We start from the raw sequence: 23025 nt of genomic DNA, 5'->3' as shown, positions 1-23025 counted from the left end.
GCGTTTTCACTGAGTAAGGGAAAGTGGATGCTTGTAGGGCTGTACGGACCCTACATCCTCAGCGACCACCTAGAGCCTCGAACCTCGGTGACAAGGTTTTCAATGCGTTTCGATTGGGACGCTCGTATCAGCAATTGGTTACGTTGGTGAACAATTTCTCTCGGAAACCCGAAGTACCGTTTACATTTTTATAAAATTTTTAATTTTATCCTTTTACTAAATAAATAAATTCGGTAGTGGTGATATTCATACCACATTGTTTTGGTTTAGCAAATACTCATTTTTAACGAGTTTTGCACCGGGTAAAGTTATAAGAGCAATTTAAAACTCGTTCGAAAAAGAGTAATGAATAATAATATTAATATGAAGTTGAAGTTTCCATTATTAATATTGGTACCACTTGGATTTAAAAAATCATTTTCATAGTTCAACAACATCCTCACAGTTCAATTAAATCAAATTTAAAAAGAACTATGATCTTAAAGCGAAGTTTGTGAATTAGTACAAAGTTCTACGACGAACCGATTGAGGTCATACTCGCTGTACTTTATATACCGCGCTGGTTTTATTCTTAAAAAGACTCTGGAAACGGCGACTATCGCGCGCAGCTTCGTAATTGAGAAGCATGGGTGAGATGCCTCGACGAGGTTTATAGGGAGATCGGCGTTAATTATTCCAATGTGTACTAATTGCTGATTCGGTGGATTATCTGGTTATCTACTCGTGCAACCAGTCTCTATCTTTTCTCTCTCACTTCTCCTACATTTTCCCATCTCTCTCTCCTTACCCCGTGGCGCTTAACGGCTTACACGGCTCGACGCGGTCACTTCAAGTTTCACGGAAATTTTTCGATCGAATTTTCATCGTATCCCATACTTATCTCGCCTTCCTAACGAGCTTTCCTTTCGAAACGTCCTTTTCCCTAAACGACGTTCATTTTAAAAGAAAAGAAAGCATCCTAGGAGCATTTCAGACGCATTATTCCCGCGTTTACTCTCGCCGTTAATGAATCCACAATTTTTTAATGCGGGTATATACGCCGCGTAAATATCACGGGAGCATTCAAGCGAAATAGCTTGGTAGCTTATAGGACGAAAAGTAGCGGATAATAGCGGTCGAAATTACGCTGGCGCTGCGGTTAGTTAGTAATAATTAGGGCGTTAGCAATAATTAATAAGAACGCGAAGCGAAGCTAGTAGGGTAAGCGCAAAGGGAGGACAGGTAGAATACTTTTATTCCGCGCAATCGTATTATCGTTCGGCATCCGATTAAAAAGATTGCACCACTTCGATGCCGCTCATCCGAACATTGTATCGTCCAATCGCAATGGTAACTGGTCGAATCTATTTTAACGAGAAACGAGTATTTACAACAAATTAATTACTAATTAATTTCCAACATACCGGGAGAATGCACACTTTATGAACGTACCAGTTTGGACAACTTCCCTGTAACCTGCCTTAATTAACTTACTCGCGTCAGTTCCCTTATACGTTGTATTTGATTATAGGGTAAAATCAGAGATAAAAAAGGAAATATTACTCAGGAGAAAGTAGAAACAGAAAAGAAAAAGGCGGGAAAGAAAAAAGACGAAAAATTTGTTCACGTGGAGGAAAAATAAAATCTGAATTGACGAGGGTTCCAGCGGCCATCATTATACCCGCAGTTTAAAAGGTTTTAAGTATCCAAAGGCTTATAATACCGGTCGAGGCTGCCGGGACCAGGAAGATTCGCTATGGACTAATCTTCTTGAATTTATGGACCCGCCCGATAATGTTCCCGCCTTCCTTTTACCTTAATTCTAGCCCAGACTGCTCATTCCGCTCTCACGAATTTCACAGGCATTTTTCCATTTCCACCCCGGGCAGAGACCGTTTTTTCCCTCGTTTCCCCTTTTTTCATTTCCGTTTCGCATTAAAATCCCTTGCCCGGTGAACAATAGGGTTTAACGTGACCGCCGCTATCGATCTCGCATAATAACTTAAATGTAGTAACGTACTTGCCTCTTACGCCGGTCACTTGCTCTTTATACTCTCCTCGTATCGTAACCTCTCTCTTTGGCTTCACAGCCGAGGAAAAGAATTCTGTCAAGTAGTCCGATGACATTTCTGATATTCGCGTGGTTATTCATTAAGCAACTGGGACGATTCTTTGCTAACACAAAATATTGATTCCATTACGTTACTAATGTATATCTAAAATGAGCTAACTATCTACGTCTTAAAAGATAGGACGATCACGAATCAAGAAAGGTTATAAGGGCGAGTTTCAGCAAACGTAGTTCATTTTCAGGTTAATAAAGTCTCTTATTAAGTGTTCCATTATTCCATTATTCTAAGATTAACCTGGTTTTTATTTGCTTCAATATATCTAACTCTTGTTAATCTTGTTTAATGAACATCATATAGTTATTTTAAGGCAATTTGCCGGTACAAAATATCACACATACATTAACTCGTTATGTATGATATTACGTCATTATTTATCTACGCTCAACCTGTAGGGTTCGCACCGTGCTCGTGATGTCCTCGTTATGCCAGTTTGCTCGCATCAGCCATTATGATAAAACGAATGCATCAGGTGTCACGTATAATCAGCTTTTCTATTATTTAATTCTGAAATAATAATTACCTATCACGCAACTGCTCTACACTAATCTTTACACAATATGATCGAAACCTATCTTTTTCGAATCGATCGAAAAATTCGCTAACTTCCTTGCAATCTCGACTTACTCTTTTCTAAAATCAACACCAGTTTTATACTCGACGAAACAGAGGAACGAATCGAGTTAGGGTCCGGAACACGACGACGCCACGATGAAACGCCAACATTTGCATTCGACGGATGCGAATCTTTTGCCGTGAATCAAAAAACCCGCGCGCACATCGCGCGATCGCCGCTTTTTCTCGGTGGCGAATCGCGGCAATTTCCCCGGGCGATTTACCATTCGATTTCCGGCCTCCTTTTTTTCCGAGCGAGGCCGAGGGATCGTTCTCGGAGGATCTTCCGGCGTAATCCGCGACCGCGATCGATAGATCCGCCGGACACCGGTCATTTATATTTATGGGGGTCCGTGGATCCGTGAGCTGTAACATTATTCAGCGGAGGGTAGGAAGAGCACTGCGACGGACAACGCGGCTCGTTAAAAATTGAATCTATCTGCGCGGCCGAGCTTGAAATTCAAATTCGACGAGGAGCAGCTCCGCCCGCCGAACCTTCCAGTCTATAATCGATACACATAACGCAACGCGATATTCGCGGCGAACAGACGATCGGAGCGGAGCGATCACCCATCGCGTGATACGGAACAGAAAGAAATGAACGTTGCCAGTTGGCGAATCGAATGCGATAAAAAATTTCGATCGCTATTGTACATATTTAGCAGCAATCGATTCTTTCTATTTACTATTACGTTAATCTTCAGCTTTTTCTATGATAATTAACAAATTAATGACATTGAGAAATTGATAAATTATACATTGTAGATCACACATAGATTTCTGTCGTACAATTTTACTAGATTTCGTCAAATAGGGTACTCAGACAATTTAAAGTTCATAAAATTTTCTGTCATGTCTGTCAGTGATATGATTCGTACTATATCGGTTAAAGTTAATATTTTAACGATTATGAAACAATTGCGTAATAAGTATGCAAACAATATGTAATACGAATACGTTAAATAAATGATGTATACACAATAACCAAAATTAAGAGGCTTTCGTAGATAAATTTGTTTGTATATTATCCTTAATATTCACACCAATATCTAGATTAATTTGAAAGATATAATTTAACCAAAATCATCGTCTACAGTAAAATTACTCCGTCCACAAAGTGTCAATCTGTTTGTTTACTGTTGAATATTTCTTTATAAACCTCGCTATATTTGGTAAAGTACGAGCAGAATCAAAGGACAAAGAATATTCGGTGTCGAACAATTACAGTAAGACCGAGGATGATTTTTAAGACGGTAGCCATTGTCGTTCGGTTGACATGTTTCCCCGGCGGCTTTCATTACTTTTAATTCTATCTTGCGCTGATTACGCTGGGAATACTTAAGCTGTGCACGGTATTTTTTAATTACGGCTGATGCACCCTCGTAGATGAGCCAGCCGGCGCAGCGTTTCATCGATCGCCTCCCAGGGCCCAGACTACTTCCTCGAATATTGCAAAACCCTGAAGAAACCGCGAAAATCTTCACCGCGCCCTCTCTCTCTCTCTCTCTCTCTCTCTCTCTCTCTCTATCGAACCGCGATGGTAAAAGAGAAAATGGAAGGAGAAGGTGAAGGAGATTAATTTCACCCAGGATCTGTTCGAGGCAGCCAGACATACCTACGCATTGTGATCGCGATGGGTTGAATGAAGACCTCCTTCAACAGCCTTAAAGGATACCAAGACTGATTAATTAAAAATAAAGGTGAAGAATTTAACTAGAGAGCTGCTTAAAAACGTCGCTCATTCTTCTCCCTTACGAAATTTCTCCTAAATTGGTTGAAAAACTAACCCGTTGGAATTTCTGGGAAATAAAGGTAATTACAAGAGCCTCGGAGCGGCGCTCAGAGCACAAACTTTAAGGTACTTGTATTCAGTAACCAGCGCGTTAGGTTTAGAAAAGCCGTTTAACGGAGCTATCCTCCTTAATCTCTTTTTCAAAGCTGCTCCGTACCGCGCGTGCCATAATGGTTATTTACCAACAATAATTTCAAACGGATCGATCGCCTGAATTTACTTGTTAAATAGACTCAACGATTATTCGATCTTTCGAAATCTTCGCAGCACTGGCCGTTCTTACGTTGACAATTTTGCGATTAGATCATCTTACAATGCGAGCAACAAATTCGATACATTGTTATAGCGAAACTTTTTGCAAAAAAGAAACAAGAGTTTTGTTCCGTTTCTCATTTTCCAGTAATTTTCATTCGCTGGATCTACAATCGCGTATCATTCGTACTTAACTCTAAATCATATTCATGACACGTTATAATATATCAATAGCTATCGTAATAAGAACGATAAATTTTCCTCTTAGAGGCGAACAAAACAAAGAATTCTAGAAAGAAGGAGCAAAAATTTTCACGGGAACATGCAAGTAAGTGGAGTTAGCGTTTCTGGACGGTGCACAAGTCGAGTCAGATTAATTTCCTCCGGATCCAACGCAGTCAGACGTATCCGACGCGTTCTGATCGACCGGTGAATGGAGCGGTCACGCGGTTTATCTTGGCCGGCGAAGGACACCGCGACGTTGACGATTAATCGCACGGTCGAACAATGGAAAGTAACCCGACGGTTTAATCTGCGTCTCGAATGAATTAATCGGGGCGGACAGGCGGTGCTTGGTACTGTTTCCGGTTGCTAGGCGACACAACCTCACGCCGGCTCCGTGAAACGCCAGTGTTTCAACGCCGTTGGTCCGAATGGCGTCTAAGAGCTTTCTAATTCTAAGCTGCCTAATCTGAACGCCACTTCTGATTTGTCCCCGGGCGATTAAACGTTTCCCGTTCCTGCCCCGTCGCATGTTTTTGCCCTGCAGCGAGCGCTACTGCGATCGATCGCGAGAAAACCAGAGAAAAACTGGAAGAATGAATATCCGGCGTTGACGTATCGCTGGATGTTCGCCGGTAACGCGTGCTACGAAGTTTTAGCGCCCGCCGTAACTCGCTGGTTATGGTTTTTCAGAGCTTGGGTCAAGCGCCGAAACGTCGTTGCGGACGGAGATTTTCATTCCTACTTTTTTGTCACTGCTTTTTTCCCCTTTTTCTTCTTTCGCTACGGTAAACGAGGATTTTTCAAGAGAATCGCTTTTAGAGAGTGGAATGTTAAGGTGGAAAGGTCGTGCTTGATTTTTTTCGATTTCTGTGTAGGTATGGTCATTAAAGTAATGAGGATTGACTATGTAGAAACTCGTTCTGACTTCGAAATTAACTTTAAATGGCAGGCAGATGCTCCCAGACTAACGCAGCTAGTGGATATACGGTTAGCTTGGTCCAACACTGAAACTTCGTTATGTATAGGTTTGGAGGATAAATTCTGAATAAAACTTAAGATATTTCCATTAAAGACATTTTTATTGAAAAAGAAATAAGATTTATGTGTATGATGTATACAGAATTATGTATACACAGGAAAGCTCTATTTATTGCTACTTGACCTACTAGTTCTAATAAAATTCTTATATTATTATATTATGACCTATGTATTTTACATTATATTTTTACCCTTAAGTCGTTGTACACGATATTGATAGAATATTGATTCTTTTAGGGGCCACTCGAACGAACGTTGATTCAATGTTCGAGAATTAATCTCAGCCAATCTGAGCTACATATCCGATTTTTGAATGATACGATACTCGTAATTGAAGAAAGAAACGGTCACTATGAAAAGGTTAGTCGTGACTTGGATCAACTTGTCATATCACGGAGAACGATATCCAAAACGAAACTGTAAAAAAACATGCAGCTTTTTAGGGTGCCATAAATTGGACTGTCGCAGATACTGTATCGGTCACTAGGGGCTGATTATTTTGTAACCACGATACAAAGAAGGTCATTCCTTGTCGAGCCATTCATGAGAACAATACGGAACATTAAAAAACTGCAGATTCTATTCTACCTTTACCTTATAAATTTTCACTAAGCTTTAACGCCAAAAAGCTAGTCGCAGCAGCTTTAAAACTCTTGATACGTATTTCCAGGGACAGCGCGAATAGTCGATCGGTGCAATAGGTCAAACAGAGGTAGGGGGAATCTCATCGGACGAGGCCTCGTTAAAAACGCATAACTCTGTCTAGGCGGAAGCCGAAAGAACGTAAATTCCATAGGCAGTCCGCAGGGAAGAAAGATAGGGAGCTTATTCGGAGGAAACGTCTGGCGAAAAAATCGTACGGAAGTTGCGGACCATGGAAGACGAAAGTCGACGTCGACTGGAAACGAAAATCGGAAAGGTGGCGGGGTAGAGGGTATGGTAGAGGCGTGTGGAAAAGGCAGGAGAAAATTCGGTCGGCCACAATTCCACGGGTTACTTCCAGCACATATTTTCAGGTTAATGACAATTATTATCCGGGCCGGACACGCGCTGCTGTCTGCTGGCCGCAGTTTCCGCAGATAATTGCATTATTTATATGGCAGTGGGTGGATCCGGTCAGTTTCTCCTTTTGGAAAACGCCGGAGCTTTTTCGTCGTTTTCGTGGCAGGAGGACACACGCGAACGCTGCACCACCATCATTCGAAACGCGTACCACAGAAAGAGAGGAAATGACAGAACAGCTTTACGGTAGAATGAACTGGACGTTTCACGCGAGGCTACGTGTTGGTCGAAATGTCGAATGTGGCTTCCGGATTTATTATTCTTTCCCAGTCAACCGTGGGTCGAAATAATATTGGCTGACTCCGGCCGTTGTTTGCTTAATTCCCGTGGTATCGCGCCGGCCTGTTTGATCGTCGCGCTACGCTACTCTCGAATGATAATTCTCGCTCCGTTAAATTTCATTGACTGGTGACATAGAATTCGTACCACCACAGCTCACTCGTTTCTTGTTCCCTTCCTTAGTTTGATTATGGAAAATTGGGATAGGAAGTTTCCCTACTGACAAGTATCGTAGGTTTAGAAAATCTTTCGGATGAATTCGAATTTTCTAATTATTTCTCTATGAATATTAATTCTGTTCATTTTCAACGGAACGACATTCTGTTATCCATAGAAGCTTCCTTAAATTAGAGAAAAATGTATATACGAGTTTCCGTTTCAATTGTAAGATAAAATTTTCTTGAATCATCGAAAGATTTCTTGTCGGTTACGAAGCTAGATCGAGACATAGAATATTCGGAAAGTACACAAGTGATTGATTACGAAATCGACGAAAGATGGTTTAATTGAAAATCGTGAATTTCCAAAGTTGGCTGGTCCATCCGGCGTCAATAGGAACGATAAACAATTAAGCCAGCTACGATCTCATACTATCGGTTCTCATTAAACGTTACGCGAACAATACGCAAAGGCATCGACGTGGTCCACCGGTGTAATGTAACCTAATTAAGCTGACAATAGATAACCAGGTTGCATGGGACCGTGCGCTCGCGATTCCAATGGATATCCCAAAGGAGAAGATAAGACCTTTGAAATATCGACAGCGGCTGAAGGGTGTATAGAGGTCGAGACAGAGAGATAATCCTCTGGAGTAGTTCCCGCCACGGAGCTTAACCAGTCAAGGATAATCACCGTAAGGCACCTCCTATATCCACGTAAAACGGTATCGACGTCGGCGATCGTCTCGAATTTCAACGAGGCCGCAATAAAGATTCGTCAGACGCTTACCCCGGGAGTCCTCGATGAACCGAATTCAGCGGCTTTTTCCTTTTGCCCTTTTCCGTTTTCTTCGTCCCTAACTCGCTCCAGGAGGGTTTGGGACCCCGTCGGGAGATTACAATCCGCGAACCGACCAGGGAATTTCTCTCTGGATTTGACGCCACCGAAAATTGAAGTCGCCTGAGACGCGCGAAGGGCTACGCGGTGACTGCCTTTTCTTTACTAAAAATGTGCACTTTAGAAAATGGCAATGTTCTCTTGATGAGGAAACAACATCCCTTGTTTCTGTTATTTAAACTTTAATCTGGGAAAGACGAATTGACTTATTAACATATCTGCGGACTTTTACACATTTTTGAAAAATTTGGAGGTGAAAAATGCACAGATTTCGCACGTAATATGCAAAAATATATAGAATATACAGGGTATAGTACTCGTTATAATATTTAATAAAACAATTTTCTACATAGTTTCTGTTTTATTAAATATCTCCAGAAAGACATGAATTTGCGTAAATATTCACAATTTACTTATTACGTTTGTATGTTTTAACTTACACGAGTTGCTATTGTTAGAGGTCCACTGCTATTTCACGTATTGTTTCATTTGTAATAACATGTTAATTTGCATCTAGTGACATAAACTTATGTGCCATAAGGGTCGCATACTGTTCGTTTAATGACATATGTAAATGCGTTATGGATCTTATTTGAAGAAATTTGGAATTGAAAGAAGAATATTCGAAATAAAGGATTTTGATCTAGTACAAGTCGTCAGTATAATTTTTACTATTAAATAAGCTCAAACCGCTTTCGATTTTGATCCTTCTACAGCTACCTTTGCATTTATAAACTGTAAGCGTAAAGCATAAATACCCTATATTATTTTTATCGATATTTTTCATTCACTTCCTTTCCTGATATTGTATAATATGTATGTAACATATGACAGAGTACACGTTACAATATTTTCTTTCTCTCCCATTTCTATATTCGAAACAATATTATGATAGTAAATTTAAAAGAGTGCGGTGTAGTTGAGGAATAGAAATTTTCAAAATTCATAAATCATTAACGTACATGTTAAATGATGTAATTCACGAATGTCATTAATTTCATTTCAGCAATGATAACTTCAATTATCGTTGATCATGACCTATATGCGGACGAATAACCGGTGAAGGTTAATTCCCACGTAATTAACCAAAGTGTCTAATTACAGTTGATACACGCTATACTTCAAAATGTGATATGTGTCAAATAAAAAAGAAAAAAAATTCCGATTCCATTTAAGTAGTAGTTTGAAATATTTGATAAATTGTTCACACGCAGCGGTACAAAGGCAACACGCTAATCGCAACCGATTGGTGGAATCGATTTTGTGAAAGCCAGGAAATTTCGCGGGATGAGAAGCTGTGCTGGAACGCGGCGAGGGTTTTAGTATAGGGGAGTTAACGGTTTCTGAATTCCCACAGGTTCGAACTGCGAAATCAGGCGTCGGGAGAATCCTCTAATCAGCAGCTTATCGACACTTTTCAATATGCACACGGGTGGTCCTCTGTCGCCCCGTACGAAATAAAGATTTAATTCGATTGCCGATAATTAGTTATCTGGCGTTTCAGTGGGCCACTAATAACTGGATTTAGCGTAGAAAGCCGGCGAATTAGCAACTCGTCGAAAAGCCGTAATTACCAGCGATCGTAATGCTTGTGGAAAGCAGGATTTCAAATACGCTTCGGTAACAAATCTGTAAATTACGCACGCGAGCAATCCGCTATTTTCTGCTCTACTTTACTTGTCAAAATTTCACCTGTCCAAGGTGTAACGTTCTCGGATGTTGCAAGTAACGTTTCCCATAGCTTTCGTAGCGCAACGACACGACGCGACGTTTTAAAGCCTTTTCCATCCTAGACGACATGGGAGGCAAAGGATGAATAAGGAGAGAAGAAGGACGAGGCGAAGTAAGAAAACGAGTGAGCGGATTTTAAACCGTCGAAATCTGGGAAAGTGTCGTTAAGCCGTGGATTAATCTATCCATAAAGGTTCGCCACGGAGCGGCCGCATTACCTGGCCCGGGTACAGATATGCAAACGAGCTCATGCTTCGCTTATCGTACGCTTATCGATTTTCGCAACGTGTTTAATGCCGGTTGTCGGTAATAAAGTCGAAAGATCGATGCCGGGAGAACCAACTTTCGCCGCAAAACTACCTCCTGGTTTAATCGTAATAAACACCAGCTTCGTTTCAGGCGGTCGAAACGGAAACAACCAACTCGGCGAATGAAGTTACACACGCCGCTATTTTGATTCAGTTTCGCGTTGATACATATATACACAGAGTTTCTGTTAAACGTTGATAACGTCAATCGAATCGTAGTCGTGTAACGTGTGTGCGTGTGTGTACGCGCTAACTATTATTTGGCGTGTAACCCGGTCATTCGACCTCGCGTACGCTCGAGCAGGAAATCGATCGAGCGCGACAAGATTTATTCCGACATCAGCGTTGCCGATTACGACCATTGATCCTTTTTTTTCTTCTACGAAAAAACCTTACTCCTTCTTTCTTCTTACCTTTTTCTATTTTTCTTTTTTTACTTTGACCGAACAGAAGTGGCCAAATAATTCGTGGTGAGACTGCATCATATTTCACGTGGCTCTCGATTCAGAGACGGCCGCCGGCTAGAAGAATTTATTAAATCGGCCAAATTTATATCCTCCCGGCGAATTTTTCAACCAGCTCGTAAGACTGTATTTTCATCGCGCGCAAAATTGATTTCGCGCCCGCCGAAGGCGCCAGAATTGGCCTGCTACCCTTTGAACAGAGAGAAAGTGGCCTGCGCACTCCATTCGCTAAAGTAGGCATTTAATCGCAGCGAATAAATTTAACCCGCCTTAATAAATCTTCCGACGTCAGACCAGCCCCGATCGTTTCGCGTTTTTTTGAACTATGCACGGAGGAGTGAGCGCGCGCGCTATCACGCTTTCACTCACGAGCCACCCTTCTGCGCTCGCCCTCGGTAGGACCAGCCGTTACCTTTTCCCACATCCGCGAATATATTCCGCGTCCCTGGCCACTCCTCCCCCGTTCCTTTTTTCTCTTATTTCCGTCGACCGTGAAATTGCTTGTCCTATGCGACTCTCGTCGCTCCCTCGTCGCCTTCTTTCCTCATTCATCTTCGCGCGGCGGTTCGTTCTTTTAAATCATCTCGAAAGGCGTCTGGACGCATTGCCGGAGCACCGTGCATAATTAAAAGTTCTCGTTTACCTAACAGCTCGGCAGAGACCGAGGTATCCGGAATGTAGATCTTGTGTCAATAAATTTATGAGTCGATCCGTGTCCTCTAATTATCACGAACGATTTATCTACCATTAATTTCTCTCAAATATTTAGATGCTAAAGTTCGAGACTGTTTTTGGTTCGAGAAGAAACCGTAATTGATCCATCAAAAGATTTTTTTTCGATAAGATTACATTAGACGGTAAGTGAAATTTTATTCAATAAGTATACCTAACACAGTATGTTTCTACATAATATTTTCAATGATGAGAAATCGAAAGCTTGCAATCTTTAGGGACTTGAACGAAACAGCTGATAGCTTTAGGAAAAAAATGGAGGTACATTCGTACGATCATAAGTTATTCAATAAAATATTACCTAACTGTATGAAAATACTCTTTAAAGACTATTTTTTGTTAATATAGCTACGAACTTTCTGATCAACTCAATACGTTCAGAAACGAAAATAAGTTGTATAATTGTATTGTTTTCATAGCGTGGTACGTTTCCTCTGCTCAAAGTTTATTAGTATTTATTCTTTCGTATGAAGGAACAACTATCGACGTCCGATTAGAAATTATAGCTTATCGTTCTCCGATTGCTTTGAGAAGCAACGATCTTTGCAAGAAGCGCAACACGATCGTCGAAAGACACAAGTATATTCGCGTGAAAACAAACAGACGAAGTGGAATGATTCATAGTAGTTATCCGTAGTAAGGATAGCCAAGTGGAATAGGTCTGTCTTTTCGGTGGCAGTGGGCCTCCCGAGGATCGAGCCAATCAGGATCTTTATAATTAAGTTTTCTGTCTAATCTTCACGATGGCCGATTAACCAACGTTCCTTCTACTCTGTATTTCCCCTCTCCATAAACATGGCAATAGTACAATTTCTGGAATTAAGCCGACTGACCTCGGCCAGGTATCGCGCAAGCAAGGGGCTCGTTGATGGAAGCGGCAAATCTCTCAGGGATTTCTGACAAGGATCAGGACGTTTGCCTGTTTCCTTTTCTTCTTTTCTTTCGTTTTCTTCTCAGTCACCTTAATCCGTGTCCGTGCCAACCTCCCTCGACTAGAAAGACGTATAGAGAGCCAATCCTCTCGGCGAAAACGTCTCGTATTTTCGATAATAGCGATGTTTCTTCTGTCCTTTTGGATCGCTGTCATTTTAGTTGACTATTCGCTAGCATTGCAATCAGCAATTAATCAAGTGTGATGACATTCATACATAATATAATGGCAGATACACATAATGACAATTATTTTTACAGACATGAATTTTATTTAAATACAAGGCATGTGTATGTGCTTAATTATAATACTTATTGCAAATTTTTATGACATTACAGAGTGATTTGAGTATATATATCGGTTATTCTATATGTAGGTATTAGCTCTCGTTTTACATTTTCCATCGCTAAAATCAGATACTAATTGCCAAATATAATTTTGTAATTATAGAATAATCACAACATTAATTACGAAATAATTAATATCTGAAGCACACAGCGAAAGCAACGTTTCACTATAATTGAAAATTATTATGTTATCCACTGTACACTTCTAGATTTGATACAGACAAAGTTTTATCTTTTTATTCTAATAAAATTTATTTCGAATATCATAAATAGTATACCTCCTCTCACAATCATAAAATTAGACCACGAAAATTTGTACTATGGGACGAAACAATCATACCTCAAGTACATTCATACATATGCATAGTATCATGTGACGAAAAACATCAAACAAGACCCTACGTGATACAAACATCAAACCGGTAATATAAGTACAAATTCTTAACACACGTAATAAGCACCTTTTATATATCGATCATACTTTTCACCACTGATTTTCCTCAAACCGTCTACTTGGCAGTATCAGGTCAATAACGATAAAAAGTTCCTTTCGAACAACAAAAGTACCGGATATACGTATCCCGTTGGAAAACGATTTCGCGACATTTAAACAATCCAATATCGGCGAGCACGGATACGAAATATTTCCAACGATCAGGGGAGAGCACTCGACGATAGCGATCCGATTGAAAAGGAGCCCGGCGAACATTCTCTATGTTACTTTCATAAGCGTCATCTGTGTCCCCATTGTTCCCCGACACATTGTTTCATCAGACCACGCGTACAAGTAATATACGATCACAGTGAAACGGGTCAATGGTTCGTCGTACAATATCCTTTCGTCTCATCGAAACGAAATTAACGAGATGCTTTCGATACAGTTGATCGACGACAAACCAGCCACTTAATGAACGATCAATGAGGTGGTTTGTGGCGAGGTTAGGAGTTGGGGAAGGCCAAAGTCGTCTTCTCCGCGTCGCGATTCAGCGTATCACGTAAATGACATTAATTTGTTATTCAAAGGGGAACGGGATGAAGAATGCAGTTATGTTGGTCGTACCCGACGATGAAATTATATCCATTAAGTCTAAGGAATTTTTCATGCGGCCGAGTTCTTTACCCTGGCGTCAGCTGCAGGATAACCTCGAAGGCGGTTTGAAAGAAATGGGAAGGAGCTGAGAAAATGAAGGCCGTAGACGCGAGACTTACGATGTTTAAAATTTGTGCAAACGTGTCAGGTACCTTGCATTATATCGCGATGTGAGAAAAAGTAGAGTGCTCGAATTTGGTTGTCAACACTTTGTGGACAAAATGAATCGTCTATTTCCACGCTTAATTTTTCACCATCTCAGGCTTCTTATAATTTTAACAAAATTCTATTAGATTTTCTATTATATTACGCAACTAATTTTTCAGCTAAGTGTTTGAAAGCTTTGTCAAGAGAAATAAAATATTCGTATTTTCGATAAAGATTCACTTTGAAAAATTTTGCTACGAGGAAGATAAAAATAGCACCATGAACAATTAGATGTTCTTAATATTCAATTTACTCTTATGTTCTACGTACGTTGTAGTTCTTTCCCCATGTAAAACTAACCAGAAAACGAAGTGATTTTTAAAATCAACTTTCTACGAATGTTTGTGTCACACATAGATTAACAATTACAAGACGCTTCACTCTATATTCGGAAAAATCATTATTTAGGCGCTAAAGTATAAAGAAATAAAGCGCGAGAAGATCGTGATGGTTATGAGATTACGTCATTCACATTTGACTTAATTTGTCTTGTAAATTGTTCTTCATTCTACGCGTTTGATTTGGCACCGCGGCTAACGAGTTTATGCAATATTTATTTTTCGTCCACTCAAAAACTGTCCCAGCTTCGTTTTAACGAATTCCGTCTTCGTTTGAATAATGTATTTCGATATTTGCTTTTTTTTTTGTACCGTGCCCGGCTTACCGTGTACTAATTGCTCGATTATGAAGAAAGTAATCGATAGCTGAACGAGCGTATTTGTTGACTCATGCCTATAACTTGGTAGAGTTGGTGTTTATCGAGGTGGGAGCGTCTATTCACGGGGATCGGACAAAGAAGCCTGATAACACGACCTTATCCCGGTGACAAGTGGATCGAGCTTAAATGCTCTGTGTAGCTAGTGAAAACAAACCCGAGTCCTTCAATCGAACAAAGGGCACCCACACGTACTACCTTCTGATCGTATATCGCGCGGTAATCCCCGACTTGGGCAAAACTTAATCGAAATCGCTGGTTTCGATCGGACAAAGCTTTCTTCTGATCGGAAACTTTGTCTGTTTTATGACTTTGCTCGAAAAATTACGCAACGCGAAATTCTCTTTGTAAGCAGAAAAATTGGAAACGCTATGAAGGGTAGTTAGGAAGGAACAAAATTAATTCGAAACTGCAGGTGAAAATACAAAATTTTGAACATTGGGAAGTCGAACTGATGTCAAGGAAATGATGTTACGTGACAGACAAGTAAAAGAACGGTACTTTTTAGTTAGGAAGAATGAGAATTACACGCGGAATATTGTGAAAAAGCAGTAATAGGCGCTAGAGTAATTTATTTCGGCGTTTACAGCTATCGCGTGATGGAGCGGCGATCGTAAATACTAGCTACGGTAAAAACGATAACAAAAAGAAGAACAAAAAGAAGGAAGTGATATGTAACCTACAAAGAAATAACTTTGCCTAATCCTGTACATTTTTTACCATTCATTCTCCCTTTAAATCGGTAAAGCTGATAAACTTTGAAAATCCCGTAGGCATTCGAATAAGAAACAGTCTACACTACTGTTCAAAAATATATAGAAACATGGTTATTTTGCATAAGATACATTTTGAATTTCTACGTCGTTTAGAAGTTTAACTTCTTGATTGTAGTCCGAGTAACGATTCAATTATAGTTAATGTCAAGAAAGCTTAAACGAGTGTAACGATATTACGCAGATTATACGAGCGGCTGCGAATGAATTATTCGAGGAAATCGATTGGTCCCCCGTAGTAGCACGAAGATTGATAGTCCGCCCAGTTCGACGGACGTGAATATAGCAGAGGATTACTTTCCCGTCGACAGTTCATTAAACCTCACAGAAATAAAACTCTCGGTGAAAATTTAAGGACATTATGTTCTTTTTACGCGAAAAATCCCAATTCTCTCCCGTCTTTTTTTTTTCTTTTGACAGTCAATGTTTGGGCCATTCACATATCCGTAACGACGTGATCCTCTGATCATATGATCGTGATCACCCATGATATATTTCCCGATTTTCCATACCATTGGTTCCAATACTGTACAAAACCAGAAGAAAGTCTTCCGAGACTAACAAGAATGAAATATGAGGAAAACGAGGTCTTCTGTTTGAGGAGAGCGTAACAAAATTAGCAAAAATGTAGAATCGAAATGTAAATCGAAGAGCTGTGCTGTTAACTAGATTAGGATTTCCTGCGTTTAAAACGGTCCACTTTCGCCAAGTCGGACAAAAAATCTCAACGTCCACATTTGTGTTGCAGGTTAAGCCACTCGTTTTCGGAAGTAGTCGTCCGAGATATACATCGTTGGTCATAATTATCACAACACTTTCTCGTTACATTTCTAAAAAGAGAAAACTGTCAAGTGTTACTCTATTTTGTTTTGTTTTTCGTTACAATTAAAAAATAAAGTCAGTGAAAAGCATTCAATTTGTACTAACTATTAAGTGTTTCAATATTAAGAGTGTTTATTTGAAAACCTCATTACATTAATATCTTTTATAGGAGAAAAATGAATATTCTCCTTCCTTCCTCCCCCATACGATGCTATATGTACATAGATGGTTTTATATATAAATCTAAAATTTTCAACTAATACACGTATCTAATTAAATGGTTCTATCAATTCTAGCGAAAACAATCGACCGGACATTCATTTCATCAAGAGCTATCCTTTTCAGCTTTGCATAGGATCCATCTATAAAAATATAAATTTGTACAAACATCTGCACTCTAGTTTCTCTCTAATAACACTTCGAAATTGAAACAAATTTTTCCCTGATCACGTTCCTCTGTTTAAACTCGTAAAAACGTAAAATCACATAAATATTCAGAATGTATTTTAATAAAACTTAATACTGTCATGGAAATATTGTATCCAATATCGCGTTATCCGATGAACCATTATGAGCAACGTAGAGACCAATTGAGATTTAATTATTAAGCTGGAATGGGACCAGCGGAGGCGGACTTCGGCGGACTTCGCACGTACGACCATTCATTTCGCCGAACGGGAATGGCAGTCGCATCGTAGAAAGAGAAAGAACGGTATCTTGTGAACAGAAGGGAACGAGAGGGTCAGAGGTAGGGGGAAGATAAAACGGAGGTTCAGAGGGGACGGAATTCTTAATCAAGTTTCTTTTCCGATCCTCTTATCCTCGTTCAACGGGGCCAGACAAAGCCGTGAGAGTGAAGAGAAGTTATAGGAAATAATATATCAGCCGGGTGTCGTTATGGTCGCCGAATATTGAAGTTTCGCCCGCGAACCACTTCGCCTTGCCGCTCTAGCTGGCAGGCCCTTTCAGAAAACTATCGTAATACCTCATAGAACTTGGAAAATATTAGTTTTATAATAAAGTTCGAACAAACTTCCTTCTTCGCCTTCCGTTCTCATCCCCCTCTCACTCTCTTTTTCCTTCTCTTCCTGCCTCTTATCCCTTTGACTCTCCCTCTCACCCCTTCTCGCGCAACCACGCGGAGTTTCCATCGGAGCCACAGACGGTCTGCAGTCATTTCGTCCGTGGATTATTAATCTTTGAGGAAATCAAGCGCCGTTTTGACGAAGAATTCCTCACAATGCTATGTCCCGACGACGATTCTCTGCAACGGCGAGCCACACCGCAACGTCGAAACTTTCTCCAGCGATAAACGGCTCCGTGAGTTTCGAATTAAAAATCCGTCGTCCCGTGGGGCCAAGAAAGCGGTCGTTATTCTCTACCGACCAGTTACTTCTTAGCTGGAATCTTCTTAAAATTTTTTAACCATAGAACAGAATCACCGAGATGCAGGTTTGTAACTCGAATAAAAGGATGTTTTATTTCTTGGATGTAGTAATATGTACTTTGGTTTTCATATCTTTGTTATTTGTGCATCTTCCTACATTTTTATATTCTATAATAAAAATTGTTCTTAAACGTTGAATTTTCTACGAGATAAAAATGTTTAATGATGGCAATTGTTACAGTTTGTTTCAAATAGACTGGTAACTCGATTAGACTACAATTTATAAAGTTTGGTTAGATTAAAGCTTACAAAACTTTCTGCAGGGAAAACATTTTCAATACTGTAAATCACTTTAAACGCGCTGGAAGGATATTTTAAATAAGAAAAATGAGAAATTCAACAACAACGAAAAAATTGCATTACTGAAAAACACAGATGGAAGACAATCATAAGTAACGATGAATACTACATTTTTAAAATTAATCGGTAAAAATTTTAATTAGAACAAGTAACTCCGTTCTTTTCCAAAAAATAAGTTGGACGAAACTTCTCGGTCAATAATATCACGACTTATAGTATTTACTGATAATATCTTTGCATATAATATAGGTTTATTCCTTTATTGCCAACAAGTTCACAAGTACTTTTAATCAAGTTATTGCTGAGGCGGTCTTCGGGAAATTGAAAGATATTTAAAACCGCAAAGAAGGCGGATTTAACAGGGAATCCTATTAGAGGACTGATTTACGAGCTATGTAATTTAAAACTATTTACGTAGCGTTACCACGACGGACTGGTGGCTATTACATTGAGTCGGAAAACTGTAAAAGAAAGAAAAAGAGAAAAAAACAAAAGGGCGTCAGAGATGAAAATCGAAGCGCTACTTTTCGCGCCGTAGATCCAGCTTCCATTGTCTTCCTTTTTCAAAGGCTCAAACTAATTTTCTTCCTTGCCCAACCCCCTGCTGCTATGGCCTCGTCACTCTGTTCCAACCGCTGCTTCTTTCTCTTTTCTTCATCTACCTTTCGTCCATTTTTTGCACATACATTCGCCACCTTCATTTGGCGACGCGGTCCACAATAAAAAAAAGTACGAACGAAGAACTACCGGAATGAGAGATTAATAATACAAACGCGTCGCCGTTATTCTTCATGATCGACACTCACGGTTCATTCGTCACCGTAAACGATTCATAAAAGGTGCACATGTTTAATACAGCCTGCCTTATTTATTTCTTTTTTTTTATCTTTCATTTGCAAAAGAATTGAAAGTTACAAGCGTCGACGACTAAAGCGTAAAACTTGGAACAACTAAATTATAAACGAAAGAAATTAAAATGAAAGATATGTGAAAAAACATATCGTCGACGATAAAAATTAAACAGTTGTGCAACTGAAGTCTATAGTTTATAATTTGTCGCTTATCAAACTATGTATGGTAACAGCGTAGTTAGACAACCAATGGAATAAACTTTTGCAATAACATTCTTTCCGTTCCCATCGTTTTTCCCTCTAACAATATAATACAAGACGAACAAGCTTTTATATCCACATATTTTACAAAAAATCAATTTTACGAAAACTTACGTATTGTTTGTTCTAACAATTCTGGCAATTCCAATATCGAACAACATTTTCTGACAGGATTTATTAAACAAAAGGAACTACAGGACAAAATTACTTACGTTGAAAAGATTCGTGCCGATCGTAGTGTTTGCGACACTACAGAGATCACACCAAAGAGCAGGACAAAGACGCGTGCGGCAAATTGAATTAAACCGGCGTTACTTACAACGCGCCGCGGAGTGGTGTAGATTTACGCGCGGGCTTCGACGAAAGTTATGGTAACGACCGAGTTCTCTTCTAGCAAGTTGGCACGAGGAAAGCTATCGGTAAAACCGAACCAGTTAGTCGCGACCGGGATGAGAAAATGGCTAGAAAGAAGGGTAAACAGAAAGAATGGCGAAAGACTTTTCCTCGCCTTTCCCTTTCTTCCTTTTCCCAACTTTTCTCGCAGCTCCCTTCGTTCGGTCCAATTTCCTTCTGCACATTTTCCTGCATTCCCGTGCGCAAACCTCGCGAGTGGTCATTCGATATACGTGCCACTCGGAAATGTCGATAGCGAATTTCTCCGTGGAAAATCGGTGGAACCAGAGGGAACTGGGGATAAGTGCGAGCGTGGGGGCCTTCCTTTCGTACGTGAACAGAGAATGAGACAGAAGGGGAGGGTAGAGTGGTCGAAGAGCGAGCTATAGAGGGAAAAGAAACAGGAAGAAGCGAAGTAAGAGAAAAAGAGGCACACAGGGATGCGGGAAGGACGGGAGAAGATAACAGGACCGGGAGAAGCGAGGGAGAACAAAGGGTGCTTATCGACACCGCAGTTCTTATCCCTAGTAACTCCTTTTATTTTATCCGTTTCCGTTTCCCGAGCTACTGGGCTAAAGCCTCGAACTCGTAGCTTGTATCTGAAAGATAATCAGACTCTGAGACGTACTCGAATGCAGACGGCAATTTTAGGCCGCGTCCCTTGTCCCTCTTGTGTCGTTTTCTCAAACCAAACGAACGAAAATATCATTGTAAAACAAAAACAAACGAAAATAAGAAAGGTGGAGAGAGGAAATTAACTGAAAGACGACAGAATATTAATTGGCAATAAGGGAGAAGCGCTGAAAGTTGAGAGTTTGGACGTTGGAAGTTCTTAACGTTTCAAGTCCATCGGTTTCGACCAGATTAATTTCCTTTGAGAGTCGCATGGTACGAAGCAGGCCGCTGTTATCGGGTGGAAAGTGTAGTATCAATATTTAAACGACTTACTGAGTTTCGATGACGTAGTACAGGATAGGGTTGTTATGAGAATTACGGCTCGCCACCCAAGACAGACGCACGGACCTCGACGTGAAGTTCGATATAAGAGGACGGTCCGGCGGATCCGGCACATCTGAAAACAAATTTCCAAGTCTCAGCAATTTAAACAGTTTTATGGCTACTGATGTTTTTCTTACATAGCTTACACAGCTGTATTTCTCGTAATAACATTTGAAGTTTTAACAATCAAACGAAGCGTATTGCAGTTTACTTTAACTTTCTTAAGTGTTGAGTTAAGGGATAAAGATAGAACAAGTTTCAAAGCATCACGACTATTAGTTTTCCTGTATTTCCTGTATTTAAAGAAATTTAAGCGAGTTTGGCAGAGATACTACAAGATCGTTCATTATTATCAAACCGTAGATATTTACGCGTTTGCGACAATTGTAAATATGCGAACATGTACAAAGATAAACATCAATATACAAAATATACATATATTCCAACATTTTAGGGGCTAAAATGCTTTTTTCCAAGTCTCGCTCTTTCTTCAATGCCTGTAAACATATGAATTTGCATAAACATCCGCAGTCAAATCGTTATTAATATATTTCATACAAAGTAGAATTATGTATTTTAACATGGCGTTGAATATTTTTGTTTCTTTACTATTATTTAGCGCTTCTTTCAAAATGAATTTGGAAAATCGCCACTTGGATTGTTGGGAAAATAATTCGCGCGAGAGTTGGAAGGTTGGAAAGTCTCCCCTTTAACTCGCTGGTTGGGACATTTTATCGTGGTTTACAAAGAGAACAAGCTTTCGAAGGAGTCATGGTCTGAAACACCGATCACGCCCGTTGCTGTAACCAGCGTCGGATAAGAGTCAGGCATTTAATATGCACTGCCATGCGAGCCACGGAGATATAACAGTGCGCGCACGTCGCATAAGATCATAAATGAGAACGGAGGGCGCGCAACCCTTGCACGATGGAGTCGTCATCCTCCCCTGACCTCGGTCGTTCGTGCGTTCTAACGTTTTGCAGCGGGACGAGAAGCTGGTCACAGTTAACTTTCAGCAATTAATCGCCCATTGTAAATGCAGCTACGATAAACGTTTCCCCGTTTCTCTCTATCTATTCTCGCGCAGATTTTAATTCGCGCACGTCGCTTCGTTTAAATTTTATCGAGTAATTTCGAATTGTCCCTGATTGATCTACACTATGGAATAGGTTTAATTTGATAAAAAGAACGAACTGCATACGATGGATTACTGATTACAATACTATTATGGACTAATACGAGTTTCAGGCGTGTGAAGATAATCCGATTGAAAGGCAACCTGGATTTGTACGTTTATGGTTGTTGTGTTCTCTCTCAAGCTGATCTATAAAAGACTCATTAAGAAATACTACTACATATAATGCAAATTGTAATGTAACATTTATCCTCGCCATTAAATAATATGCAAAATCATGATAGGTTACATCAATGAATTTTCATAAGTTACATTCAATGAACTGATTAAATCGTATGATTTAAGAAAAGGTTAATGGTTATGGTTAAATATAAAACACTAAAATTCATTAAAATATAGAAAGTGTTTACTATTGAATGTTTCACTTGCATTCCTTACGTACTGTCAGAACTATCGATTGATTCCAAAGAGGCTACTATAGCTACAATACTAGTGGAGTAGTGCTCCATTTATTACAACAAGAGTTTAGTTACTGTCTAATTAAATGAACTGCCTGTTAAATGAACTTCTGCCTATTAACTCCAACTATTCGAACGTAAACGCCTGTTACATAAACAAAACATCGCAGATATTGTGGAAAATCAGTGAACTCCTGTAACATATACTCCAGTTAGGTAAAAAGGAACATAAGCTTGCTTTTACATCTCCCTCAAAATAATATCAGGTATTCTACCCTCACCTCCAATAATTTCAACAGGCTAATGCACCGATAATAATTAATCAACCAGTCGGAGATAAACGACCAAGTTTATATCCAAAGCCTTTGACGCCCTTCTTTTTTTATCCGATCGACGAACAATTAGGTCGATTCGGAAGGTCCGAAAAAGTGTGCGTTAATTTCGCGGACAGATTAAACGCAATCTTGCATCGAGGCGGTTGCTTCGAATATTCATTCCCTCGTTAATAATTCACGTCACTCGATAACCAGAAGAGGAACCAATAGCTGATATTTCTTTGGTGACACGCGTCATGAAGGCGAACGCGAAACGACCATCTCCAAGAGGAGCGAAAATAAATCCTATTGTTGCGGCT

The 23025-nt window shown here is 39.9% G+C and overlaps 1 protein-coding gene across 4 annotated transcripts in view; it reads right to left on the bottom strand.

Moving 5' to 3' along the window:
- The window catches only part of LOC100749778 (tyrosine-protein phosphatase 99A), a 428501-nt gene that overhangs the window by 71162 nt on the left and 334314 nt on the right, over positions 1-23025 (bottom strand). For all 4 annotated transcript variants that reach the window (XM_033318609.1, XM_033318607.1, XM_033318613.1 and 1 more), the window contains exon 3: positions 20748-20871. In XM_033318609.1, the coding sequence (XP_033174500.1) occupies positions 20748-20871 (124 nt within the window). The remainder of the gene's footprint in view (positions 1-20747; positions 20872-23025) is intronic.

The sequence above is a fragment of the Bombus impatiens genome, unplaced genomic scaffold, assembly GCF_000188095.3.
Source record: "Bombus impatiens unplaced genomic scaffold, BIMP_2.2 scf_0017, whole genome shotgun sequence".
In the NCBI taxonomy this organism is placed as follows: domain Eukaryota; kingdom Metazoa; phylum Arthropoda; class Insecta; order Hymenoptera; family Apidae; genus Bombus; species Bombus impatiens.
This window is presented reverse-complemented; position numbering and strand designations above follow the sequence as displayed.